Genomic DNA, 25488 nt, shown 5'->3' on the forward strand with positions numbered 1-25488 from the left:
TTGTAGTATAGCCGTAGCTCCTCTGTGACCACTTAGGCATTTTTAGTTGATTGCAGTGGCACCTACTGGTGGTGGTTCCTTCAACTGCAGGCTCCCCACAGCTTGGATGAGCTGCTAACTTTCATTGTTCTGGAAGGCAGACCGTACTTTCGTCTCCTCTCATTATACAGCGCACAAGGAGGCTTGTAAGATTACTCTCTGAAGATGCAAGAATTGGTTAATTTTGCACCGTTTCTCCCTGTCATTATAATCTTTGCCACAAGAATAGCTCCATTCTGTGAAATGTTCTGTTCTCAGCACAGCCATTGTCATGTGAATGAGCTATCATTGAAGCCTAATGCCCAAGATGCTTTATTCTCACATTCATGACATTTGTATTTCAGTGACAAAGATTACAGCAAAGAAAGGGAGGGGGGAAGGAGTGAAAGAAATTTAATCCAAGCTCTTGATCATTTTTAAATTCTAATTTTATGGTCTATTCTTCCTCTTGATGCAGTAGCACTTTCCTTCATTTACTTTTTTTTAAAAAAAGAAAGAAAGAAGAATGAACACATGAAACTAAGCCTTGGGATGTTTGCGATCTAATGGTCTCTGCATTACAGTTGCCATATCACTGTAAATTGCTAGTGGGGAAAGGCTAAAATCCATTTAACGAAACCCCAATGTCCCGCCAACTTAGAACCGTGAGCGAGTTGCAGAACTTCCCTGCGGAGAGAAACAGGCACATAAAGTTTATTGTCAGAAAAAACCAACCCCTCCGGGCTGCGGATGCAGCCTTGCAACGTAGCAAGGACCTCCTAATCTTCCTTGGAGAAATGAGCACGGTAGCGCCCCCCCCAATCCGGAGGCAGAGGGGCCGGAGGATGAGAAAGGGGAGATGAGGCTGGCGTGGGAAGTTTGCTGCTTGCGCTCTCGTTACAACAGCCCCTCCCAACTGGGCGGGAGTGAAGATCGAGTCAATAATGACCTCATGTTGGCTCTCATGTTGCGGGAGGCGGGACAGGGCATCAGCCAGCGAGTTAGAAGACCCGGGGAAATGATGCAAAGTGAACTGGAACTTGGAAAAGAAATCCGCCCACCTCAATTGCTTGGCGTTGAGAGAGCGAAGGGATTTAAGAGTCTCAAGATTTTTATGATCAGTCCACACTTCAAACGGGACCCTTGCCCCCTCCAGCCAATGGCGCCACGTGGAAAGAGCGAGCCGAATCGCCAAAGCTTCCTTCTCCCACACACTCCAGTGGCGTTCAGCATCAGAAAATTTTTTAGACACAAACGCCAGCGGGTGTAATTTACTGTCATCCCCTTGCTGGAGGATGGCCGCTCCCATAGCAACATCCGACGCGTCAGTTTGAACAATAAATTTTTTCGACTCATCGGGGTGGGCCAAAATCGGTTCAGAGGTGAACATGCCTTTCAGTTTGTTAAACGCTGCCGCACATTCAGGCGTCCACTTCAGCGGAGCCCCCGGCTTCGTTGCGTCTGCAGTGAGTGGAAGCGCTATTTGGGCAAAACCTTTGATGAAAAATCTATAAAAATTGGAAAATCCTAAGAACGCTTGTAGTTGCTTCCTGGTTTTGGGGGGTTCCCAATCAACTACATCTTTGATTTTCCCCGGATCCATTTCCAACCCTCCCCCAGAGATACGGTAGCCCAAAAAGTCAATGTGTGATTGGTGAAATTCACATTCGGAAAGCTTAGCAAACAGTTTGTGCTTATGTAACGTCTTGAGTACTATTCGAACCAATTTGACATGGGAGGGGAGATCTTGTGAGTACACCAAAATGTCATCCAAGTAAATAAGCACGCCCTTAAACAAATATTCATGTAAGACCTCATTAATCAAGTTCATGAAGACCCCCGGAGCCCCTTGAAGCCCGAGCGGCATAACTAAGTACTCAAATTGCCCCAGGGGGTGTTGAACGCAGTCTTCCCTTCATCGCCCTCCCTGATCCACACACGGAATGTTGGATCCCCAGGCATTCGAAATAACTCCACGTTTAATTCAAAGCAAGGTTTATTTCAAAGCGATGGTTCAGGAACAAGGACATTGAAAGGAATGACTACCAATACACAGGTATAGCATGATAAAGGGATTTGAACCACGTTGGGCCAATGAGGCCAGTTCCCGCTGGCGGGAATAGAACTGGGAAATGCGCGCCTATTCCATGGGAACGTAACAGTTCAGTACCATCAACACAGGTTCAGTTCACAGGGTAGATAACCATAACAAGATAACCATAACAAGCTTAGCGAAGCTCCGACTCCCACCACCAGCTGCACGACCTTGGCCAGTTCCGCAAAATACAGGGAAGCAGAAGAAAGCAGTCTACACCCAGGGGGAGGGGAGAGCACAAGACATGTGAAGCAGGTAATATCAGATACAATGGCAGCTAGCTGACACCAGTATGCCCAAGTCTCCCCTTTTCCCCCTGATTTTCTCTGCTAGACCCCGTAGTTTCAAATTATTTTGATGGAAAGATAGGTCCATCTTCAATGCTTTCTCTGCCAGAATGTCTTCCATCTGTTGAAGCTGTTGTATCTCGTTCTGATTAGCAAGACGTGTTCATGGCACTTTCAGCAATATTTTTAGTGTCATGAATGCTTTTTTGCATCGCTTCAAGTTGCTCATACAAGGGTTTACATAGAAGAGATGTTTTCAAGTATCGTTTTTTTCTAGGTTAGTTAATGCTGTGGTTAGATCCATTGAAGTTACTGGTGACGCAAATTTATCAGTCCCGTCTGTGCCAGGCACCATTTTGGCAGCTAGAGTGAGGCACTGGCCTGATCTAGACATGGAGGATTGTGAAGCGAAGAAGGTTTGTACCTTTTTGATTTTTGTAGGATTCGGTTGTGTTACTGTTCCGCCGTCTTTCCCCATAAAGCAGGACTTGGGATTGCTCCTGAGGGAGGGTCCAGCTGTAGGTTCAGGCAGCCATTTTCTTCATGCGCCACCAGAAGTCCTTGTCAGGAGCTTTTCATGGCCTGGAGAGAATGTCCACACCTGGCATTTGCCATGGATCAAAGTGATCTTAAAGGGGCTGCTTGCAGGACCAGTTTCAAAGTTAGCAACCCTACCCAAACCCCACAAAGGGATGAGAGCAGTGAAACAGCACTGGGGAGGGCGGCAGGGCATCCCGACAGCATGCTCACCCACTTGGACTGTGATCTGTCCAGAAAGATCACAGCAAAGCAAGTTTGGGAAAGATTGGATCAAAGCAGAGGAAAAAGTGGAAAGCGGGCAATTGGATGGTGATATCACGTGGAAGCTCTCCAAAATACCACTCCAGCTGTGTGGTGAAGGCAGAGAAGAACTGCTGTGAAGATGCTGTCCAGCACTGCCTTCAGAAACCAACACCTCTCCAGCCATTAAAAAACAAGCAAACCCAAGAATTTCGACTGGAGCAAATGCTGACAGCCTTCTCCGATGGGTGTGGACTCGGACATGAGCATGCCTCAGACTGTAGCCTTTGGCAAAATGAGAGGCATTCTCATCTTTCCTTTATCCTAGGCTTATTTATTTATTTACTTAATTTACACCCCGCCTCTTCCCCCAGTTGGGACCCCAACCAGCTTATACCATTTGTCTCTCCTTTTCACCACGCCATTGAACGAGTCCAATCTAAATTTCTGCGTAAAATCATGGCCCTACAAAATTGTGTACCGAATACGGTCATATATCTGGAAACTGGCTCGTCCCTGATGGAAATTTGTGCGTGGCTTACAACCTTCAAATACTGGCTCCGCCTTCATTATAACTTTGAACATGGGAGCCTTATACATCACATGCTTCCCGAGCTCAACCTTTCAAACTGGTCAGCATGTATTGAAGGGAAAATCAAAGTATTGGGTCTCTCTTTCGAATCCCTGTCCATGTTGCCTTTTGCGGTTGCATTCCAACAGATTAAAAACAGGTTGTTAGACTCGGAGCGCCAAAATTTATATAGTTTAGCCAATAAAACCTGCTCCCCCTTGAATTTTGAGATTCCCCTTACAACAGGGATGATGGCTGCGTATCTATCCTCTCTGCAGGTCCCTTAACAACGTAGAGCGTTCACCCTGGCCAGACGCAACGCCATACCGTCCACCATCTTATTCGGCAGATTCAACAAGGTTTCTCATCTGGCCAGATACTGTCCATGCAGAAAGAAATGCGTGGAATCTATCACTCATGTTATCCTGCATTGTAACCTGTATATGGACTTAAGGATCACATGTTTACAATCTCTTTTAAGCAGTATGGGTGTTTGTTCTGATGCACTTAAGGTGAATAGACTTTTAAGAGATCTCTGCCCGGACATTACAGAGAAGGTGGCTAAGTTTCTCTGCTTGGCTTTAAAGCTGTGCCAAAGGTTCTTTTAGAATTCTTATATATGTGCTTTCAACTGGTTTTAAAATGTATAAATGGTTCTGATAATTTATGCCAATAAAGGCTGACTTGAGTTGTCTCTCCTCCATTTTATCCTCATAACAACTCCACAGGGTAGGTCAGGCTAAGAGAGGGTGAGTGGGTCACCCAAGGTCTATGGCAGAGTAGGGATTCAAACTCGGTTCTCCCAGATCCAAGTCCGACACTCTAACCACTACACCACGCTGGCTCAGGGTGCGAGTACTGTCCACAGTTCAAGATTTAACTTCTCAAGTACAGAGCCTTGAGAGGGAGCTAAACTCTGAAGAATTACGACTCTGTCAACTCCCAATACAAGAACATTCCCTCCAAATGGCAAAATAGGAACAGCTTTTTGCTAAGAAGAAGGGTTATAAAAACAAAACAAATTAATTAAAAAAAAAAAAACAGGGATGGTCCCAGGCAATGCTCCCTCTAAGCTGAGCAAAAATTCTACTTTGTGAGTTGCTGGCATTAAAGTTGTGAGTGAGCCATTTAGCTACTGCATATTCTGGTTTGCTCTGGAGCCCTCCTTCCTGAGCGAAGACAAAAATGTGTGATCCGGAGGCTAAAAAACTGTGAGCTGTCTCACACTAACTCCGCTTAGAGGGAACACTGGTCCCAGGTAGATAGTTATGGATCATATGAACATACCTACGCTTCATAAAAGCCACAGAAGTCTGAAGTGGAGAGCAAAGCTGTTGTTTTTTTGAAAGCAGAGAACTGCTCTCCAGAGGGTCAGCTGCCTTTGTCCCTCCCTTCTCTGCACCCTGTCGTGTCATGTGTTCCCTCAGATGACCTGATGCAGTCATTTTCTTTTCCAATGAATCCAGGACATCCCAGGAGAATTCCAGGCAGGGGAAAGGTGGCTTAATGGAGCATCTCCTCCTTGTAGAAGAAGCAACATCAGCATCTTCTCCCCTCCACTCCCCTTGGAGAGAAAGCAGGAGGAGGCTTATCCGTGTGGTGGGAGCAAGGCAGACCCTGGCCAATCAGCAAGGCAGATGCGAAGACAGGACCCTGCCAGCCCGCTTCCATTTGGATGCTGCATTGCAACGGTTGTCACTTTCGTGAAGACACTAAACCAGAGATTACACACACACACACACACACCCCCAGAAGGTGTGATGCAGGTATGCTGCAGTTTGAGGAGAGGTGCCACTGAGAAACCCAGATTTGGCTTAGGGAAGGAAGAGCCACCCACAAAGTACGTTGCAAGTTTTGCAAACATACAGATAAAAACTGAGAATATGACAAGGCTGAAGAGCTCTAAATGATCGGGTTGAAAAAATGAGGTGTGTTGAAGGTTAAAGTTGCCAACTTTAAAAAAAAAAAAACCAAAGCTGGGCTAGTAAAGGTAAAGGTTCCCCTGCTCAAAAGCCAGTCGAATCCGACTCTAGGGTTGCGGTGATCATCTCCATTTCAAAGCCGAAGAGCCAGCCCTGTCCGAAGACGTTTCCGTGGTCATGTGGCCGGCATGACTAAACACCAAGGCGCACGGAACGCTGTTACCTTCCCACTGAAGTGGTCCCTATTTATCTACTTGCAATTTCTTGCTTTCGAACTGCTAGGTTGGCAGGAGCTGGAACTAGAGACAGGAGCTCACCCTGACTTGCGGCACCCGGGTCTTGAACCGCTGAACTACTGACCTTCCACAGCCTGCAGTTCAGCGTCTTAACCACTTGAGCCAAGTGGTACCTACTTGCAATTTCTTGCTTTCAAACTGCTAGGTTGGCAGGAGCTGGAACTAGAGACGGGAGCTCATTCCGTCATGCGGCACACTCGGGTCTCGAACTGCTGAACTACTAACCTTCCACAGCCTGCAGTTCAGCGTCTTAACCACTTGAGCCGCCACAGCTGGGCTAGTGTGTCTTTAATGGGGGGGTGGGAGAAGGCTGTAGCTCAGGAGGGTTGCCAACAGCCTGGTGAAAAATGTGTGGAAATAAGTAACTGACGCTTTGGAGGTAAATAACATCACCTGGTAAATGACAGCCATTTACGCTCCATTTAAAGGAACAGAGCCTTTTCTCCCTCCAGGTTGTTGGCTGTCTTATAGCTCAGTGACAGAACACCAGCTTGGCCATGCAGAAGGTCCCAAGTCAATCCAGGCAGCTCCAGAAGAAAGCAGTTGGCCGTCTAAAAGGCCGCTCCTTGGAGAACTGTGGCCACCAGCTTGAATAGACAGTGCTGACCTTGATGGACCCATCACAGCACAAGGCAGCTTCCTCTGCTCCGCATCCTGGCCTGCAGAAATGTAACCGGTGTAACAGGCCGGATAACCCCCCCGGCCAGAGTAACCCCGGGGTTACTCTGGCCTAGCCTAGAATAACCCCGGAGGGGTTATTGAGGGGTTATTCTGGCCTAGGCTAGAGTAACCCCGGGTTAATCTGGCCGGCTGTAACAGGCCAGATTCTCCTCCCCCCAGCCAGAGTAACCCCTGCCGGGCCAGGCCAGAGTAACCCCGGGGGTTAGTCCAGACGGGGGGGTTACTCTGGGCTAGCCCATACTAACCCCCGCCTGGCCAGAGTGGTAAGTTAAATGTCAGCTGAATCCAATCTCTTCTTCTTTTTAACTTCTTTTTTAAAATTCTTTTTAACTGCACAACACAATAACCTGTAACCCCGGGCTTAGTTGAGTGGTAATTTAGATGTCAGTGTAACCAGCACAGTGTAAGCTTCTGAGGGTTTCAGGTCCATGAGAAACTTGTCAGGCAATCTGAGATTCCTCTTGGTAGTGAAGAACAGGGTATGAATCCAATCTCATTAGTCAACAGACCCAAATATCAACAGTACTACGACTGACATTTATTTGGAGAGCCAAATTTTTTAAACTTGAAAGTCTTCATCTGGTGGCGTCTCTGTGAGATGTTGATGTCATCATTGTCTGGTCCCTCACGTGGTCTTTTGAGTGTCTTCTGCTTCAGGCTGTCATTTGCAGAGTCACTAGGATATCATCATGGGACTTGGGTGCCTTCCTTGGCCTGAGTCCTGTGGGTTTCTGGGTCAGGTTATAAGTGGGGTGCCCTCGGTATTGGGGCTTCCCAAGAGTAAAAGGCAGCGCCTCTGGCAACAGAAGGTGGTTCTCGCGTGTGATTGGGGAGGTATCTCTCTTAGTAGGAAAAGACAGCAGCCCCAGAAAGCAGGCCTGGGGGGTTAATCTGGCCTGGGGGGGTTATTCTAGTCTAGGCCAGAGTAACCCCGGGGTTTCTCTGGACGGGGGGTGAATGGGGGGGTTATTCTAGGCTAGGCCAGAGTAACCCCGGGGGGTTAATCTGGCCTGTTACACCCGTCAGGCATGGAATCTAGAGAAAAGCTGCAGCTGCTTAATGTCTGATGGCCATGTTGCTTTCAAAGGCACAGGGCCAGGGGAACAGGTATCCCTTGGAATCTTTTCATGTTCAGAAATAAGCATAACGAAGAATGTTTAAGTGAAGGATTTTAGCAGCCCAGCATTTAGATAGGTGAAGTTTTTCCCTGCATGAAGGGGGTGGTGGAATTTGCCTGCTAAATGGCTGTGTCTCCGGCTGTGGGGGAAGAGCACCAGTGATAAAAGTGGCAGTCCTAAAAGGGATGTCCACTCACTGATACTTCAGCTCTAATTTATAATAGAATGTGAGAATCTGCTCACCACACATGCCTATGATGCAGGCAGGGTGTGGCCTGGGGTTCCCCTAGAATTACAGCTCATCTCCAGACTACAGAGATCAGATCCCCCTGGAGAAAATGGATGCTTCGGAGGTTGGACTCTGTGGCACTGTGCCCCACTGAGGTCTCTGCCCTCCCCAGGCTCCACCCCCAAATCTCCCAGAGTTCCCCAAGCTGGATCTGGCCACCGTACACCCCCATCCCTTGCTGATGGACAGGGGGACCTGGAAGCCCTAGCTGTGGGACCCAGAGAAGCCCATTTCAATTCCATGCGGGTTCGCCTGAGAGCAGGCCCACAGCTATGGTGGGGCTTTTGGGGGGCTCTGCCCCCCTTTTAAAGGCACAGCTTCACAATAATTTTATTTATTTATTATTTTAATTTGTAGCTCTCCCTCCCCGCAACCGGGCTCAGGGCAGCTCACAAATAGGGCATAAGCCAATACATAAAAACAGATTAAAATTGCATAAAACAATCAATACAATATTACTACATTATAAGTGCTCTAGATGTTTCGGAACAAACCTCCGTAAAAAGATGGCATCTTGAAGATGGTACTCCCAAATTGGTGATGTCAGTTCCACATGGCGCTGTCGTTCTCTCCTCCCAGGGCCAGTTGGTAATGATGGTAAGGTAGTGGCGGCTCCTTCTCAAAAGCCTGGCAGAAGAGCTCCATCCTACAGGCCCTGCGGAACTGCGCAAGGTCCTGCAGGGCCCGGGTCTCTCCTGGGAGCTCATTCCACTAGGTAGGAGCTGCCACCAAGAAAGCCCTGGCCCTGGTTGCAGCCAGCCTGGCCTCCTTGGGGCCTGGGATCACCAGGAGATGTTGTGTCCCCGACCGCAGTACCCGTAAGGGAACATATGGGGAAAGCCAGTCCCTTAGGTATGTTGGACCCTGGCCATATAGGGCTTTAAAGGTAAGAACCAGCACTTTGAAGCGAATCCAGTACGCTATTGGCAGCCAGTGCAGTGCTTTCAGCACAGGCCGGATGTGGTTCCGGCCAGGGAGACCCATCAACAGCCTGGCTGCAACATTCTGCACTAGCTGCAGCTTCCGGATTTGCGACAGAGGCAGCCCCATGTAGAGAGCGTTACCGTAATCTAACCTCGAGGTGACCGTCTCATGGATCACTGTGGCCAGGTCATCACGGTCGAAGAAGGGAATCAACTGCCGAGCTAGCCGAAGATGGTAAAAGGCCGACTTAGCAGTGGCTGCCACCTGGGCCTCCATAGTTAGCGAGGAGTCCAGAAGCACTCCCAAACTCCTAACCTCCGGTGCTGGCACCAAAGGCGCCCCATCGAAGGTCGGGAGAGGGAGCCCCAACCCGGACTGCCCTGACTCAGGCCCAGGACCTCCATCTTCACCGGGTTTAGCTTCAGCTGACTCAGTCGAAGCCAACTAGCCATGGCCTGCAACGCCCGGTGCAGATCTTCTGGGCTGGAGCCCAACCGGCCGCCCAACATCAGATAGAGCTGGGTGTCTAGATAGAGCGATGGTCCACCTTCTCTTGAAAAAACCTTCTTTGGACCCGGCCGAATTGGCAAACTATTGGCCGGTGTCCAATTTGCCCTATTTGGGCAAACTTATTGAGAGGGCAGTGGTGTTACAGCTACAGGGCTTTCTGGATGACGCTTCCATCCTAGATCCTTTCCAGTCTGGCTTCCGCCCAGGGCATGGGACGGAGACAGTACTGGTCACTCTTACTGACGACCTCCGAAGGCATCTGGATCGAGGCGGCGTGGCAGCACTGTAGTTGTTAGATCTGTCGGCCATGTTCAATATGGTTGACCACCAGTTGCTGACCCACTGCCTCGCTGACATGGGGATTTCTCCTGTAAATGCTTTTTTCAATCATTTAAAAACATTTTTAAAGGTGTGTGCTCCTTTAAGCAGAGTGGGGTGCTGTAGCTGACTAATTCCTGCACCGAGAAAGGGGGTTGGAGTAGGGGACCTCTAGGATCCCTTCTAACTCAAGAAACTGGTCTCCTTTAAGAGAGTTTTTATGCCTAAGTGTTAGCTTTCTTGACTATAGAAGTCAACACCCCCACCTGCCAACTTGTTCTCAGAATTGTTGCTTCTTCTTGCCAGTTGAGATGCTAGTAGTGAGTAGAATAGCCAGCTAGGTTTTTTGTTTCAGTTTGCATTCCTTGCCGTATACATTCTTTCCCCTATGTGTTGTTTGGCCTTTGTTTTTGTAAATAAGGTTTTATGTGTTTTTCTACAAATTGGAGTTAGTTTACTGGCCAAACCCAGGTACGTATTTCCAGTGCCATGCCTACCACCTACCAGGAAATTTATTCCCCCCCCCACCTTCTCAGCCTGCTATTGTTACACTCTGGAGCTAAGATTTGCAGAAGCCTCTGTGTTTTGATTTTGAAAGGCTTGATTCCATAGTAGCTGAGTTATAATCCTCAGAATTCTGGCTTTTTCCTCCTGCCCCACCAGAACTTCAGCCCCACCAGAAAAATTTTTGCCCCACAGTCCACAAAATCCTGACTACTGACCTGCCTGAGAGAAAGTCACATTGAATGCACTGAAGACATCAGCCTGGCCTAGGGCTGCAGACTGTCCTCTAGCAGGGCCCTCATGTGGCAGGGCTTCAGCTACCCGTTTCCACACATTAACAGAAGAAGTGATCTGTGACTCATGAAAGCTCATACTGAAATAAATACCTTCAGTCTTTAACGTGCCACTGGACTTTTGTTTTATGCATTTAACAGCTGCCAAGCAGAAAATTGGTACATGACCTTAAGATGGAGGTCAAGCAGTGGGAAAGGCATTACTGGCTAAATTCTTGCTAAATTCTGAAGTTAAAGGCTTCAGAGCCATATCAGGGGGAAAAATATTACCAGTGCTAGCCCGAACTTCATTCTGTGTTCTTGTAAATCTTTTGGACAGAGCAGAAGACCTTTCAGCAGCACCTACAGGGATATCAGAAGTTGCCTCGCGCTGAACTTTCATGCCCAGTATTGTCTACTCTGACAGGCAGCAGATTTCTGCTGTCACACATAGAAGTCTTTTCTAAATCCTGTCCCTAGAGGTGCCAGGGACTGAACCGAGGTCTTCTGCATTCCAAGGCTATGCACCACCATTGTCTCGATAGAGCACAACTGGCTACCATGGGAATGGGCATCCTGAAAACACTAGAAGCCCCCCCCCCCCGCTGCCGCCAGAGAAGCTGGCCAGGGGATCTTGGCCAATCAGTTTCTCAGCCTAACCTACTTCACAGCATTGCTGTGAGGATAAAACAGAGGAGGCAGGAAGAACGATGTTGTAAACCGCTTTGGGTCCCCATTGGGAAGCATGGTATATGTATCTAAAGAAAGAAAGAGGCACCCCAGTCTCCTCCGGTTACCTCTGGGCTGATTTCTGTAGTGGGGGGGGAACCCTAATGTGTTTCCCTCTGATTCTGTTCCTATGTCTTTAACAGCTGTCAAAGTCAGAAGGAATCAGCATCATTTCATTTCACTTTGGGGGAATCTCCACCTGCTTCTACTGTGCCTGTTAAGGCAGAATTGCCTACTGACCAGAAGAGAACTGGGGTGTTCCTCCTGTATCTTTATAAGAAGGCTCCTTGAGTGAACACATATTTCGAACGTATAAAATTTGTGGACAACAGGAGCCCCCAAGGGAGGTTTTGCATCGCCTGGTGCTAAACACCACCAGCAGCTGATTGCTACAGACCTGCCTCCTGACAAGAGGACAGCGATTAGGGCCAGGCTGAAAGCTGGGATCCCTATGTTAAAGGCATAAGCATTCAGCACCCCCCCCCCAAAAAAAAGTTGGCAACAATAACTAATAATAAACAAAAATTAACTTGAAGGTGATTCTGCACTCCTGTCCCTCACCTTTGGAGATCCGTGGCTTTTTGGAAAACTAAGCCACTGAGATGGCAGAAATTACTAGGTTTGCCAAACACACCTGGAGAAAAATGTCCTGTTCATACTATACAAGTTTAATGTGTGGAAGTGGGCAGGTAACGCTTTCCATGGCATAGTGGTAAATCAGCTGGTAAATAACATCCCATTAAAACTCTAGTAAAGGATAGGATATTTTTCTCCAGGGCTGTTGGCAGCCTTCAAAACTACAGGTGGATGTGGAACAGGAAAATCTGCCTAACTAGCCAGCTGCCAGGACATTAGCCCTTTAAAAGAAGCTTCAAGGGTTCCAATTCGAAACTTACTCAAGCCTGGGGCAGGAATCAACTAAGCTGCTCTCCCTGCTGGGTACAAGGCCAGCTAGTCTGGAGACTGCAGCTGTTGGCATAACAGTGGCTATAGTAGCGTTATAAGGCAATGGGTTTGGTTAGTTCTGGTGTCTTCGCAGTTTAGCTCTTAGATGCCTCTTCTGGCCCCATTGTTTGTACAAGGTCAAGGCAGATTTCCCAGGGCTGCTGTTAAACATTGCAGAGCTTTTGGACTACCCAGCAAAATGGAGAGTGATCATTAGGATATATAATAGTAAACTGGCTTCAACTTACTAGTTGATCCTGGTCTTTATGTCCTGCTCTTTATGTCCCTGCCTGTAGCAGTCAGGTGAGTGGCAACTGGAATGGAGGTTTTTTTTGGCAGTGGTGCCTGGCCGCTGACATTCTCTCCCCCTTGAAGTTGGCCTGCCAGCAGTATTTATTTCCTTTAGGTGTCGGGCAAAAAATAAATAAATCATTTTACCCAGGGTTTTTTTTTAACTGAAGCATAGCATCTGTTTTCTAGTTGTTTCTGTGGTCTTATTTGAGTCTGATGACTGTTCTATGAATATCATTTTAGGTGGTTCAGTATTTACCTTATGCTGTTTTAAGGGCTTGATTGGGTTGCTGTACTGTTTAGCTGTGAGCTAAAAGAGAGGTGTTCGTTTTGGATTTTTGCATACCTGGGAAATCCCTATTTATGTAGAGACCCCCCCCTACATTTTGGAGAGGTGGCACATAAATTTTCTAAATGAATAATCAACAGAGTAGGGGTCTCTACCTACTTGGAGACTTTCCAGGGATGCAAACAATTAACCAAAAGGAAATTAGGACTGAAGAATGCTCTAGAAGGGTCAGAATGCTGAAAGCGACTGAGTGTCTATAAAAAGGAGGGGGAGGGGAAATCTACCTGCCAAGTCCTATGCTATGCTGGAGGGGAGGGGGGAGTGTTCTAGGTGTTCTCCTTCCAGGGCATCCACCTTGTATAAATGACAAGGTCTGGTGAGTTTGGGGTAGCCTGGCCTATCCAGGTCAGGGTATAAGCAATCTCGGTGGTAGAAATTTCTGTCAAGCCACAGGTGACTTAACAGCAATCCCGTAGGGTTTTTGAAGGCAAGAGATGTTCAGAGGTAGTTTGCCATTGCCTGCCTCTGCATAGCAACCCTGAACTTCTTTGTGCTGGAAAATTTGGTGAAAGTAGATAGATGTTCAGAGCTTGCAATGAATGGGTCTTTGTTCACTAGAGAAGTAGGCCTATTCTTTTTTTTTTCTTCAACATTTTTATTGAAGTTTTAATATTTTCATACAACTGTTAAGGTAAGTTAAAACCACTTCAATTTTTACAGAAATTATTAAGTATGATTAACATCATAGATTATACATCGAGCACTTAGAACAAATTAAACAGTCAACATTTATCTAACTAAGAAAGTATGTTGAAACGTCATTTTGTTTCGGAAGATAAGAGCTAAATTAGTGAAACTAGTAAACTTTAAGGTTTAGAAAATCAATTGGTAGTACTATGCAATACGTAAGAGTTTGTACTGTTAAAGTATAATGTTATCTGTAGTTTGGTATACCACTGTGTCCTGACTAGAGCTAACTTTACTTTACGTCTTCCCTCAGAACCATTTGATGTATTCCTTCCAGGATGAAGGTATAAATTGTTCTTTTTCCAAGAAGGTAAGGATAGGAAACCACTTTGCACTGAACTTCATATTAGGCTGGCCTGTTTTTGCGGTGTTAATTTTCCCGGTAATGCTTTCCATTATGTATTGGTCCCATAGTTTTTGGAACCAATCCTGGATAGTGGGTGGATTAGGGTTTTTCCATTTGGAAGCTAATGAAGTCCTTGCCGCATAGAGCATTGTTTTTAATATACTTTTAGAATGGTCAACATTTTCCGGCCAAATGTCTAACATTAAATTTTCAGGAGTATATGTGAGTTCAATGTCAAGAATTTGTTTTATTTTTTGTAGGACTTCCATCCAGAAGGGGCGAATTTCATTACATAGCCACCAACAGTGTGCGAACGTGCCAATTTGTCCGCAGCCCTTCCAACATAACGGTGAGTATTTTGTGGATATTCTTGCTAAGATATGGGGGGGTAAAGTACCACCTTGTGTTTATTTTAAGTCTGTGAAAATCTAGTGAGTGAGATCTGGAATCTGAAATGCTGGATTTCCATATCTTAGTCTAAGTTGGGTCATCTAATGTCATCGAGCAATCTTCTTGCCACTGATGTTGGTATGAGAGTTTGGAAGTGTCTAGTGTGTCAAGTAGCATTTTGTAGGTATGAGATATCAAACCTCTATTTTGGTCATTAAATTGTTTAATGATAAACTCAAACTTGGTGAGCGGTTGGGTCATAGCTTGTCTAAATTTACCATGTGTTATCGCGTGTTGAAGTTGCAGGTATGTGTACCATGGAATTTTGAATTTAAGTTTTGTTTCCAATATGGTTTTTGGATAGAGACCATCTTTGGTTAGTATGTCGCAGAATCTAGAAAGGTGTGCTTTCTCCCAGTGTGCAGCTAGGTTTTGCGTTACAGTATTTTGGAACCATAACCGGGAAGAAATGGTGGTATATCTGGACGTGGCCGGGAGTAGTTTTCGTTTGATTATGTTCCAGTATTGTATGGAAGGATGTATGATTTTATTTTGTTTGAGGTGGGTGCTTGTTTTGTTGTTAGAGCCCCATATTAGGGTGTCCATAGTCGGGACTTCAGATAAATCCGCTGTTAATTTTACCCAAGGAGGAAGATTATTAGTTCTCTGCATTCTGATTACATTTGTTATTAGGATTGCCTTGTAGTACGTGGAGAGGTCTAAGGAGGCCTATTCTTTCTATGTAAAAATCTTTATTTCTAAAGAGAAAGGTACATGGGAAATCTACAAAACAACAAACACTTAAGACTACATCCTTACTTTTACAAGTACAACAACAGTCTGTCTGACCACATGGTTGGTAACGGAGATTCTTCTTTCTTCTTGACCCTAGAAGGAAATCACTTGAATTCATTAACCAATGATTGTTAGTAAATAGGCTCCAGTTTCCCGGGCTTTCTTCCCATTGGCTTTCTGCCAGGTTCCTTTCCAGGTCAGTCTAAACAATAGCACACAAGGTAAACACCTGAACCCTCTAATGACTGAATTTAGACCTTTCGACACACGTATTTCCAACACTTTGGTGGTCTCCCATCCAAGTCCTAAGCAAGGGCTGACCCTGCTCAGGTTCCGAGATCTGATGAGATCGGGCTAGCCGGGGACATCCGGGTCAGGGCATAGCAGTGGATGCCCCACTTGAAGTTCTTCTTAATGCTTATTTCCTTTCTTAGCCCAAGAATTGCCAATATTTTTTGTAGGACTTCCATCCAGGGCAATATAATGTGCAGGGCAATATTCCAGCAAATATGATGTGCAGGGCAATATTCCAGCATTAAGGTCTAGGACTGCCTTTTACAATTAAGTCTGAAGACCATGAGTTGGGTACCCAAGTGCCAAGTTTCCATGTGAGGACCAAATAAGAGAGCCAGTTTGGTGTAGTGGTTAAGTGTGCGGACTCTAATCTGGGAGAACCGGGTTTGATTCCCCACTCCTGCACCTGCTGATGTGACCTTGGGTCAGTCACAAGCTCTGGCACAGCTGTCCTTGAAAAAGAGCAGTTTGTGTCAGAGTTCTCTCAGCCCCACCCACCTCATAGGGTGTCTGTTGTGGGGAGGGGAAGGGAAAGGAGTTTGTAAGCCGCTCTGAGACTCCCAAGTGAAGGGCGGGGTATAAATCCAATCTCTTCTTCTTCAAATCATAACATTTGCAGGATCCGTAACGTCTCCAATGGTTGAGTGGTTTTCACAGGCCAAGCAGTTCAATGAATGCTTGAGTAAGAGGCCTGTTGGTGCCAAAGAGAAGAGGTGGTCTATGTCGCTCTTATTAGGGAGATTTACAGAACAATCTGAAGAAGACTTTCTTGGGAGTAAGTCCCATTGACTAAAATGAGACTGACTTCTGAGTAGACCTGCTCAGGATTGCTCGCTGAGTGCTGTTTCAGACCTGTGTTTGATGTGCAGGGTGAACAGCGATTGCTTCTGTGTGCCGGTGCAATGATTTATTAATTTTTTTGGCTCTCCACAAAAAAGTAACATGGTTAAGTAAGGGCAAGCTGGCTGGTGAGTTTTTTGTTGGTGAGTGAGTTTAGACTCTTGCAAGACATGGCTCTTGGGCAATATCATATGAAGGAGGCTCTTTAATCACATCGCTGACAGGCACAGTTCTTGTGGATTGTGTAATTACAGCAAGTAGTTCTTCCTTCAGGTTCAGGAATGTCCTGAAGGTGTTACTTTTCTTTTTCTAGTGATGCTTTGTGCAGTATAAATTATAGCCTGACAAGAAGGGGAAAGAATAAATGTGAAGTTTTCCTCATCTCCAAAATTTGTAACTCCAGGATACTATGGGATGAGTGACCTCACCTTCCCTCTCCTCCGATAGGCCACAGTCCTGCCTCTAGGAGCATGGGGGGTTGTTTCTTACAAAGTAATATTTTTCTGTATGTCTAAGAAGTCTGCAGACAGACACAAGATTGCTACCATTACAGACTTTCTCTTGTTTCCCTCAGGAGGAAGCAAGCAGGGAGAGGTTTGGAAGCTTTCCCTCTAACAGCTAAATGCACCCCTCCAGGATTCTAGTAATAGTTTGAGCAGCCGGATTTTCTCATCTTCCACCTTCCCTCAACGAATTCTCAATGCTTCCCGGGGCATGTTAAGAACATAAGAAGGGCCCTGCTGGATCAGACCATCTAGGCTAGGGTTGCCGGCCTGGAGATCTCCCGCTCTTACAACTGCTCTCCAGCTGACAGAGATCAGCACCCCTGGAGAAGATGGCTGCCTTGCAGGGTGGACTCTGTGGCATTGGACCATGCTGAGGCCCCTCCCCTCCCCAAACCCCACCCTCTCCCAGCTCCACCCCCAAAGTCTCCAGGCATTTCCCAACCCAGGACTGGCAAGCCTAATCTAGGCCAGCCAGTTCCTCTGGAGGGCCAGTTCCTCTGGAGGGCAAGCCTAATCTAGGCCAGCCCCCTGCCTCACACAAGGGCCAGCCAGTTCCTCTGGAGGGCCAGCGACAGGGCAGAGAGTCTGAGGCCTTCTCCTGATGCTGCTTCCTGGCACTGGCATTCAGATGTTTACTGCCTCTGAATGTGGAGGTTCCCTTTAGTCACCATGGCTAGTAGTCACTGATAGACCTCTCCTCCAGGAGTCTGTCTAAGGCCCTTTCAAAGCCATTACTTAGGGTTGCCAAATCTTCTTCCCCCCGCGGCGGGGGAGCGTCGCCGCGGTCCGGGAGTCGTCCCGAGGTGCGCGCGTGCGCCGGCAGCACGTCGCCGGAAGTGACGGGCGACGTGCTGACGTTGGGGGCGTGGCTGAGTTTGTCGGAGGGGAAAACCATATGAAATACATTCATTCATTCATATTTATAGCCTGCCCTTCCCATGAGTGGGCTCAGGGTGAGTAACAACATTTCAACAGTACAATAAATAATTTAAAACATTTAAACCTTGTAATCAGGGCTTTTTTTGTAGAAAAAGCCCAGCAGGAACTCATTAGCATATCAGGCCACACCCAACAGCAGAAATGTATTAGCATATCAGGCCACACCCCTGACAGCACAGGGCATTAGCATATCAGGCCACACCCCTGTGTTACCAGAAGTGTGCTCATCCAGCCACACCCACCTTTTGCTTCTTATTCTGTTTACCTTGTTTGTTGTCAAAACCCAGGGCCTTTTTTTGTAGCAGGAACTCCTTTCCATGCTAGGCCACACAGCCATAATGTAGCCAATCCTAATGAGTTTCTGCTGTTGGGTGTGGCCTATTATGCTAATGAGTCCCTGCTGGGCGTGGCCAACTCAGGAGTCAGCCGGAACTCCATTCCTCTGCGTTCCTGCCCCCAAATAGCCCTGCCCGTAATATACATTAAAATGGCGATCACAATTCAGACCAGAAGATTAGCTGGTTGCGAGAGATTCCCTGGCCCATTGGTAACATGTTAATAGGTAAAGGTAAAAGTTTCCCTTGCTCGAAAGCTAGTCAAATCTGTCTCTAGGGGGTGGTGCTCATCTCCCTTTCCAAGTCAAAGAGCCAGCGCTGTCCGAAGACATTTCCGTGGTCATGTGGCCGGCATGACTAAACACCGAGGCACACAGGATGCTGTTCCCTTCCCACCAAAGCGGTAACTGTTTATCTACTTGCAGTTTCTTGCTTTCGAACTGCTAGGCTGGCAGATGCTGGGGCTAGAGACGGGAGCTCACTCCGTCATGCGGCACTCGGGTCTCGAACTGCTGACCTTCCGGTCTGCAGCTCAGCGCCTTAACCTCTGAGCCGCCATTATTGTGTTAAATAATGTTTGCATTTAGGAATGTTTGAAATAAATGCATCCACAGCTATCGAAAGCAATTACAAGCTGTAGGATGGGGATCCTTCCATAGAGACTAACAATGTACACATATTGGGATATTTAAAAGCGGCAAAGTGTTGTAATGCTAACTTCAGACTTGAGTGTCAAGAGAAAACTCCCCTTTGGCAGAAAAGATGAATATTGTACAAAAGTAGGTAAATACTCTGCCAATATGTTGTGATGTTTACATTACAGGATACTGTAATTTGTCCATTTGGTTTTAGTGCTTCATAAGCTAGATGAATTAAACACACTTGCGGTAGGGAAGAGCCAGAGTCCAGGAGCACCCGGAAGAGTAACAAGGTTTGTGGCTGGATTTGAGCTTTTGTGAGTCACTCTGGCTCCCTTCTTTTTACCTGAAGAACTGAGTGGTGGTTCACGAAAGCTTTATCCCCTGCCACAAAATTTGTTAGTCTTTCAGGTGCTCCTGGACTCTTGCTCTTTTCTACTGCTACAGACAGACTAACGCAGCTACCTATCTTGATCTAAGCACAATTGATCAGTTTAAAAGTGAGTTTAAAAACAGAGAAGCAAATCTAAATATATATATATATATTTGAATGGAAGTATCTACAAAAAAATACTACTGGCAGGCACTGTCTTCAAAGTCAATGGTTCTATTCTGCTGTACCCCTCAGCCAAGTCTCGGGGTCTTCCTTGGGGGAAAATCTCCTGCGGCCGAAGGAAGGCTTCAGAATTTGGCTGAACAGAACAGTGGGATTCAAGCTGCTCCTTCTTCATTTGGTCGATGGAATTCTGTATCCAAAGTGCTGCCTACTATGATTCATGCATTGGCTAAAACAAAATGCTTATACATATGTAGGCTTAGGTGGACTTAACTGGCTGATAGTGCAATCCTATGCAGAGTTACTTCACCTACAGTGGAGTAACTCTGCATTAGGATTGCACTGTAAAATCCATACTTAATCCTGACAAGATAGAGGTTCTCTGGGTGATGAGAAAGGCAGACCAGGGACTTCAGAGCTCCCTGTCTTGGATTGGGTTATGCTCCCCTTGAAAAGGAAGGTTTATAGCTTGTCCTCACCCCACTGCCCCACTGCCCCTTGTATGGGGGGGATCTGACCTTCAGCTCCAAGCCTCTCTCTGTAGGCCCGGAAGCCTCCTAGTCTGTATAGGGCTGGCCACCCGCTGCAATCTCCTCATGGTTGTTGGACCCAGTAGAGCTCTGCTGGGTTTTTCCAGTGCAGCCAGGGGCTGGCTGCGGAAATGACCCAAAGCCTCGAGTCTGCCAGCGCCCACAGGGGCCCATGTCAGTCCCATGCCTGGAGCCTCAGGTGGGAGAGGCCTGCCACAAGTCTCGCACTGACAGCGGCTTGTGGTGCTGTAGATGTTTCTGCCCTTGGCCAGTCCCAATGACTGGAACCTCAGGTGGGAGAGGCTTGTCTTAATGGTTTCTTTTTATTTTCTTAAGGCTGGCGATGGGGCCTTTCTTCAAGGCTTTTCTGTCTTCTGTACCAGTAAGGCAAGAGTCTCCAAGAAAGCGGAGCAAGGCTCAAGCATCCTGCTGGAGCAGCAGGGCTCTTGAAACTGGAGGGTCAGCCTTTTATAGTACCAAACAAATGAACAAACATAACACACACAACACACACAAACTTACATAATGGGGTAACTCTTTTACATCATTATTTTATCTATTTAAGTACCTCATACATATCTAGTTGTCTATCCTATTTTAACCTTATTACAAGATATACTCTTTGCATATCTATGAGTATACAATTCATAATGTCAAGTATTTTAGCTATTATCTGAACTTTTTGTTATAATCTTCAGTCAGATATTTAAATGTTTGAGTATATCATTCATAATTTCTTCTGATTTAAGCTTTTTTATCTCAACAATACAAAGATTCTACTCAGTTACACAGACTCAATTTTTTTAACAATTGTAATCAACTGGACAATTGGACAATCATAGGGTTTCCCTAACCAATGTCATTAATAAAATTTCATCCTCTTCTTCCTTTTCTGGTTTTTTCTCTTCAGTAAAGTCTTAGTTCTATGTCTTTTTCCCTTGTATGTAGAAAAGCTTTATTTTGAACATCTGTGTTCCATACTTGAAGTAGTTGAAGATTCCATGAACTCTTTTGTTTCTTCCCTCTGAGATGTTGCATCTTTTACAGCTTTCACAGCATTGGAGATTTCATCATTTATCACTTTTTTGGTACTTCTCATATGTACTTTTATGGGTACTTTATCCCTCTTTTTAGATGCAGAATTCATTCTGTGGGTCAAGTCAATTTGGTTGTGATCTTGCTCCATATCTTCAATTTGCTCCTGAATTTCCTTCATTTTGATTGTAGTTTCTAATGGTAATATCCCCCTTTTATTTTGCATTGGATCTACAGTTTCTTTAATTATCAGTTTAACAGTGGAAGTAATTGTATCATAAATTATAAGTTTCAGACCCTCCCAAGTAAACTGTCACAGTAATGTCTGCTGACACCCCCCCCCCCCATGGCTGAAAATGCAACCCCTGGCACCTTTTCAACTCCTTCTGTGCCCGCCAACAGTATCTAAAAACAGAGAATCACCAAAATTATTTTTTCCAAGACCTGAAAAACAGACCTCTAAAATGTACAAAACAATAGCTGTTGTAGTCATATTAAAAGGAAACCAAGAAGTTTACAACAGTAAGTCGTGGATCTTATCAATTGTTTACCTTACAGTACAATACATTCTGAGCAGTGTAATTTATAGTTTCAACAAATAAAGCAAAATATGTTGTAAGAAAGTGGGAGGAAAGTAAGTTCAAAATAAAGCCTTTCTTTCTTCTTTCTTTCTTAAACAATTTATAATCCTTTTAATGAGATGTAGTAGTCTTTTAAAGAGTCTTTGTATAATTCCAGATAGTTTGGTTATCGTCCAAAAAATACAAATGTATTCCTGCTTCGATGCTGTTTAAAATCAAGCAGATAGATTTCCTTCGAAGTTTATATTCCAGAAAGTAACCCAGACAACAGCTTTTCTTTTCTTCTTTACACTGGAGAGCGTTTAAAGACTGTTTTTCACTAAGCTCTTTTCCTAGCCAGCTGAAGAGGGAAGGAGGGGGGAGGGGAGGAATTTCCCACCCCTCCTTTCCTTGTCCTTTTAAAATTTAAAGGGGCTTGCTCAAAAAATCGACAGTCCTTAATATTGTTGCTTGGCTGTACTCACGGTGATGTTCATCACTGGTATTATGGATGAGGTTCTTTCTTCTTCCCCTCCATCTGGGTGTTCACAGCTCTGCACTCACGGCTGCCATGAGTGCTCGAGTCTTGCTTTCTAGGGCGATCCTGGACCCTTTCTCACTGGCTGGCGCAAGTGGAAGGCCCGGATCAAGCCCCCCGCTTGGGCTTCCCTTCGAGGAGACCCAATGGAGCTCGGGATCCCCTGGGACCCCTCTATAGACTCTTTGTGGGAGCTTGTCCCAGAGCTGACTGTTGCTGCTGTGCCGCCCCTTCCCTCCAATAATTTGAATGTTTGGTTGGTATCCCGAGGGATGGAGCAAGGAAGGACAGGTATTGAGATAAAGAATTCACACACAGAGACGTGGGATCTCCGTGGAAGGCAGCTTCAGGTGAATTGTTGTGTAAGAACAAAGTATGGTCTCACTCAGGGAACAACCTTATATCTATCTGCCAATAATGGCCTGTGGGATAGTGTGGTTTAGAAATAAATAAAAATAGGCATGGCTTGGCTGTGGGGCTAGTGGACCATTCTGAGAGTTGGAACTCAGTGCATCACCCCCAGTCCCTCAGAGTAGCACTGCAAGAAAATGAGCATGTGGGGATGTAGGTATAAACCATGTGATCCTTTGGAGACCGGAAACCTTGGCCTTTTGTTTTTGTTAACGGACCATGCGCTGTGTGGCGTTAACAATTTTCTCATGGCACCAACACTGGGTTCAACAGCTGTCTCAAATGCAGTTAGTCACTGGCTAGTATGAAAGACTGTCTGCGAGTGGATTCAGATGACTTTCAACCATTTAAAGCTTACTGCATGGTGCTTGTATTGTCAATGGAGATAATCTGCAGTTGAAATCCAGTGTAAACTCTCCCATTTCCTGGATTTCCAGTTGTCAAAGAGGTGGTAATGTTGTGCTTAATTGTGCAGGTTGAAAGTGGCTTCCTTCCTGTGGAGGCTCCAAGCAATAAGCTTTCAAGTGGATCTTGATCGTCTGAATAATCATTTTTGGTACCTCAGACAGTGCATATCATTAGACCCGTTACACATCCCTTACTCCAGAATACCACGGTTTAGCACTATGGTACCTTTGGACAGTTGTGACTGGGCAGGGTTTTTTGGTAGGCAATAGCCTACTTTGCTATATGTGTGAACAGGAGAAAAAAAAAGACAAATACATGTGGGTTTGAGGTACAATGGGGAATGAATTAAAGCAGGGCTCTTTTCGTAGAAAAAGCCCAGCAGGAACTCATTAGCATAATAGCCCACACCCAACACCAGAAACTCATTAGCATATTAGGCCCGCCCCTGCAAGCACAGCTCATTAGCACGTTAGGACGCACCCCCATGTTACCAGAAGTGTGGTTATCCAGCCACACCCACCTTTTGCTTGTTATTCCGTTTACCTTGTTTGTTGTCAAAACCCAGGGCTTTTTTTTATAGCAGGAACCCTTTGCACGTTAGGCCACACATCCCTAATGTAGCCAATCCTAATGGGTTTATTTGAAATCAAGTCCTAGTTGGTATTATTATCAGACATTTGAGACTGGATTCCAAAAATAGTAGGACAGTACCTTTTAATTATGGGTAATTAAAATGTCACAAAACATTGAGCAAGCTTCTGATTTGCCAAGAACTCTTCACTAGACTTGCTCACTGTATGTTCCTGATATTTTGCTGCGGTGGCTCAAGTGGTTAAGACGCTGAACTGCAGGCTGTGGAAGGTCAGTAGTTCAGCAGTTCAAGACCCGAGTTGCCGCATGACGGAGTGAGCTCCCGTCTCTAGTTCCAGCTCCTGCCAACCTAGCAGTTCGAAAGCAAGAAATTGCAAGTAGATAAATAGGGACCACTTCGGTGGGAAGGTAACAGCGTTCCGTGCGCCTTGGTGTTTAGTTATGCCGGCCACATGACCACAGAAAAGTCTTCGGACAGGGCTGGCTCTTCGGCTTTGAAACGGAGATGAGCACCGCAGCCCTAGAGTCGGACTCGACTGGCTTTCGAGCAAGGGAACCTTTACTTTTAATTTGTTAAACATATTTCTTTAGATGATATACACCTGCATAAAATTTCAGGCTTGCAGTCTTAACCTGTAAATGTTTTTAGTCCCTTTACTAGCAATACAATGGATGAAAGTGAAATTGTAGTTACAGACTTGGCCCTCCATCCTAGTTCCTTCACTGTAATGTATGTATATTATCTGCTACAAGTAGGCTTGCATAAGTCTCCCTACATGATGAAGAATCTTGGGGAAATCAGGTGAAATTCATGTGAGCTGTACATGTAGACTCTTCTGTTTGTTCCAATGAACATGGGGTGTTCAGTGGTACAATTTACTAAATAATCCCACTCCACAAAAGCACATTCATGACACTCTTATGGAACATCTAACTAGGGCTTACACTGCTTGCATTAGAACAAACCAAGTCCAGTGGTACCTTTAAGACCAACAGAGTTTAATTCTGGGTACAAGCTTTCGTGTTTGTGCACACCAACGAAGTTTAGGCTTATCCCCAGAATAGAACTTGGTTCGTCTTCAAGGTGCCACTGGACTCAAACCTTGTTCTGTTGCTTTGGACCAATCTTGCGACCCCCCTGAATCAATATTGCTTCCAGTGCCATCCTAAGCAGATTTATACCCTCTTCAACCCCATTGAAGGCAATGGCCTTAGTAGGGTACCCCTCTGCTCAAGCACACAAAAATATCCTTTCTATTTTGGACAGGTCAAACCCAGTGTTCCCTCTGAGCTGAGTTAGTGTGAGCTGCTGCTGTTGTCAGTCGCCCAGTCAAGTCCGACTCACAACCCCATGGACGACTTCATGCCAGGCCCTCCTGTCTTCCGCCGGAGTTTGCTCGTTGCATCGATGACACTGTCCAACCATCTCATCCTTTGCTGTCCCCGTCTTCTTTCACCTTCAGTCTTTCCCAACATCGGGGTCTTCTCCAGTGAGGGCTCCCTTCTCATTTGGTGGCCAAAGTGTTTGAGCTTCAGCTTCAGTATGTGAGCTAGCGCGGTTTTTTAGCCTCTGGCTCACACGTTTCTGCCTAAGCTCAGGGAGGATGGCTCCAGAGCAAACTCATTGATGAAGGAGCCAAATGGCTCGCTCACCGCTTTAATGCCAGGAGCTCACAAAGTAGAATTTTTGCTCACAGCTTAGAGGGAGCACTGGACTCAAACCCTTCCCAGGCGTTCTTTAAAGCAAACTTTTGAAGTGTGTTTCTGTATCTGTGAACAGGGTGGTTAGAAATTATTCGGGAGGCGCAGTGATTCGACCGTCCCTCACTAGTTGCTGGTTTTTAATACTGGCGTTGCTGGGATCAGGCGGTGTCTCTGTAGGGCTGCTCTCTCCCATTCATGACTGAAATACGTGATTTTAAACCCTTTCACCCGCACCCGCACCCCCCTCGGGAGCGGGAGGGAATTCCTTCCCGTGAGGTAAACTGGAGGCGAATTCTCTCTCTCTCCCCCCCCCCCCGAGGAGATCAGGCGGTGTCTCTGTAGGGCTGCTCTCTCCCATTCATGACTGAAATACGTGATTTTAAACCCTTTCACCCGCACCCGCACCCCCCTCGGGAGCGGGAGGGAATTCCTTCCCGTGAGGTAAACTGGAGGCGAATTCTCTCTCTCTCCCCCCCCCCCAGAGGA

The 25488-nt window shown here is 46.1% G+C and overlaps 1 protein-coding gene across 1 annotated transcript in view; it reads left to right on the forward strand.

The window, feature by feature from the left end:
* The first annotated feature begins 1406 nt into the window (after positions 1-1406).
* VEZF1 (vascular endothelial zinc finger 1) overlaps positions 1407-25488 on the forward strand; it is a 61178-nt gene continuing 37096 nt past the window's right edge. Inside the window, exon 1 of the mRNA XM_015423531.1 lies at positions 1407-1484. Within this exon, the coding sequence (XP_015279017.1) occupies positions 1407-1484 (78 nt within the window). The remainder of the gene's footprint in view (positions 1485-25488) is intronic.

This window comes from Gekko japonicus, unplaced genomic scaffold, assembly GCF_001447785.1.
Source record: "Gekko japonicus isolate JY-2015 unplaced genomic scaffold, Gekko_japonicus_V1.1 scaffold3235, whole genome shotgun sequence".
NCBI classification, from domain to species: Eukaryota; Metazoa; Chordata; class Lepidosauria; order Squamata; family Gekkonidae; genus Gekko; species Gekko japonicus.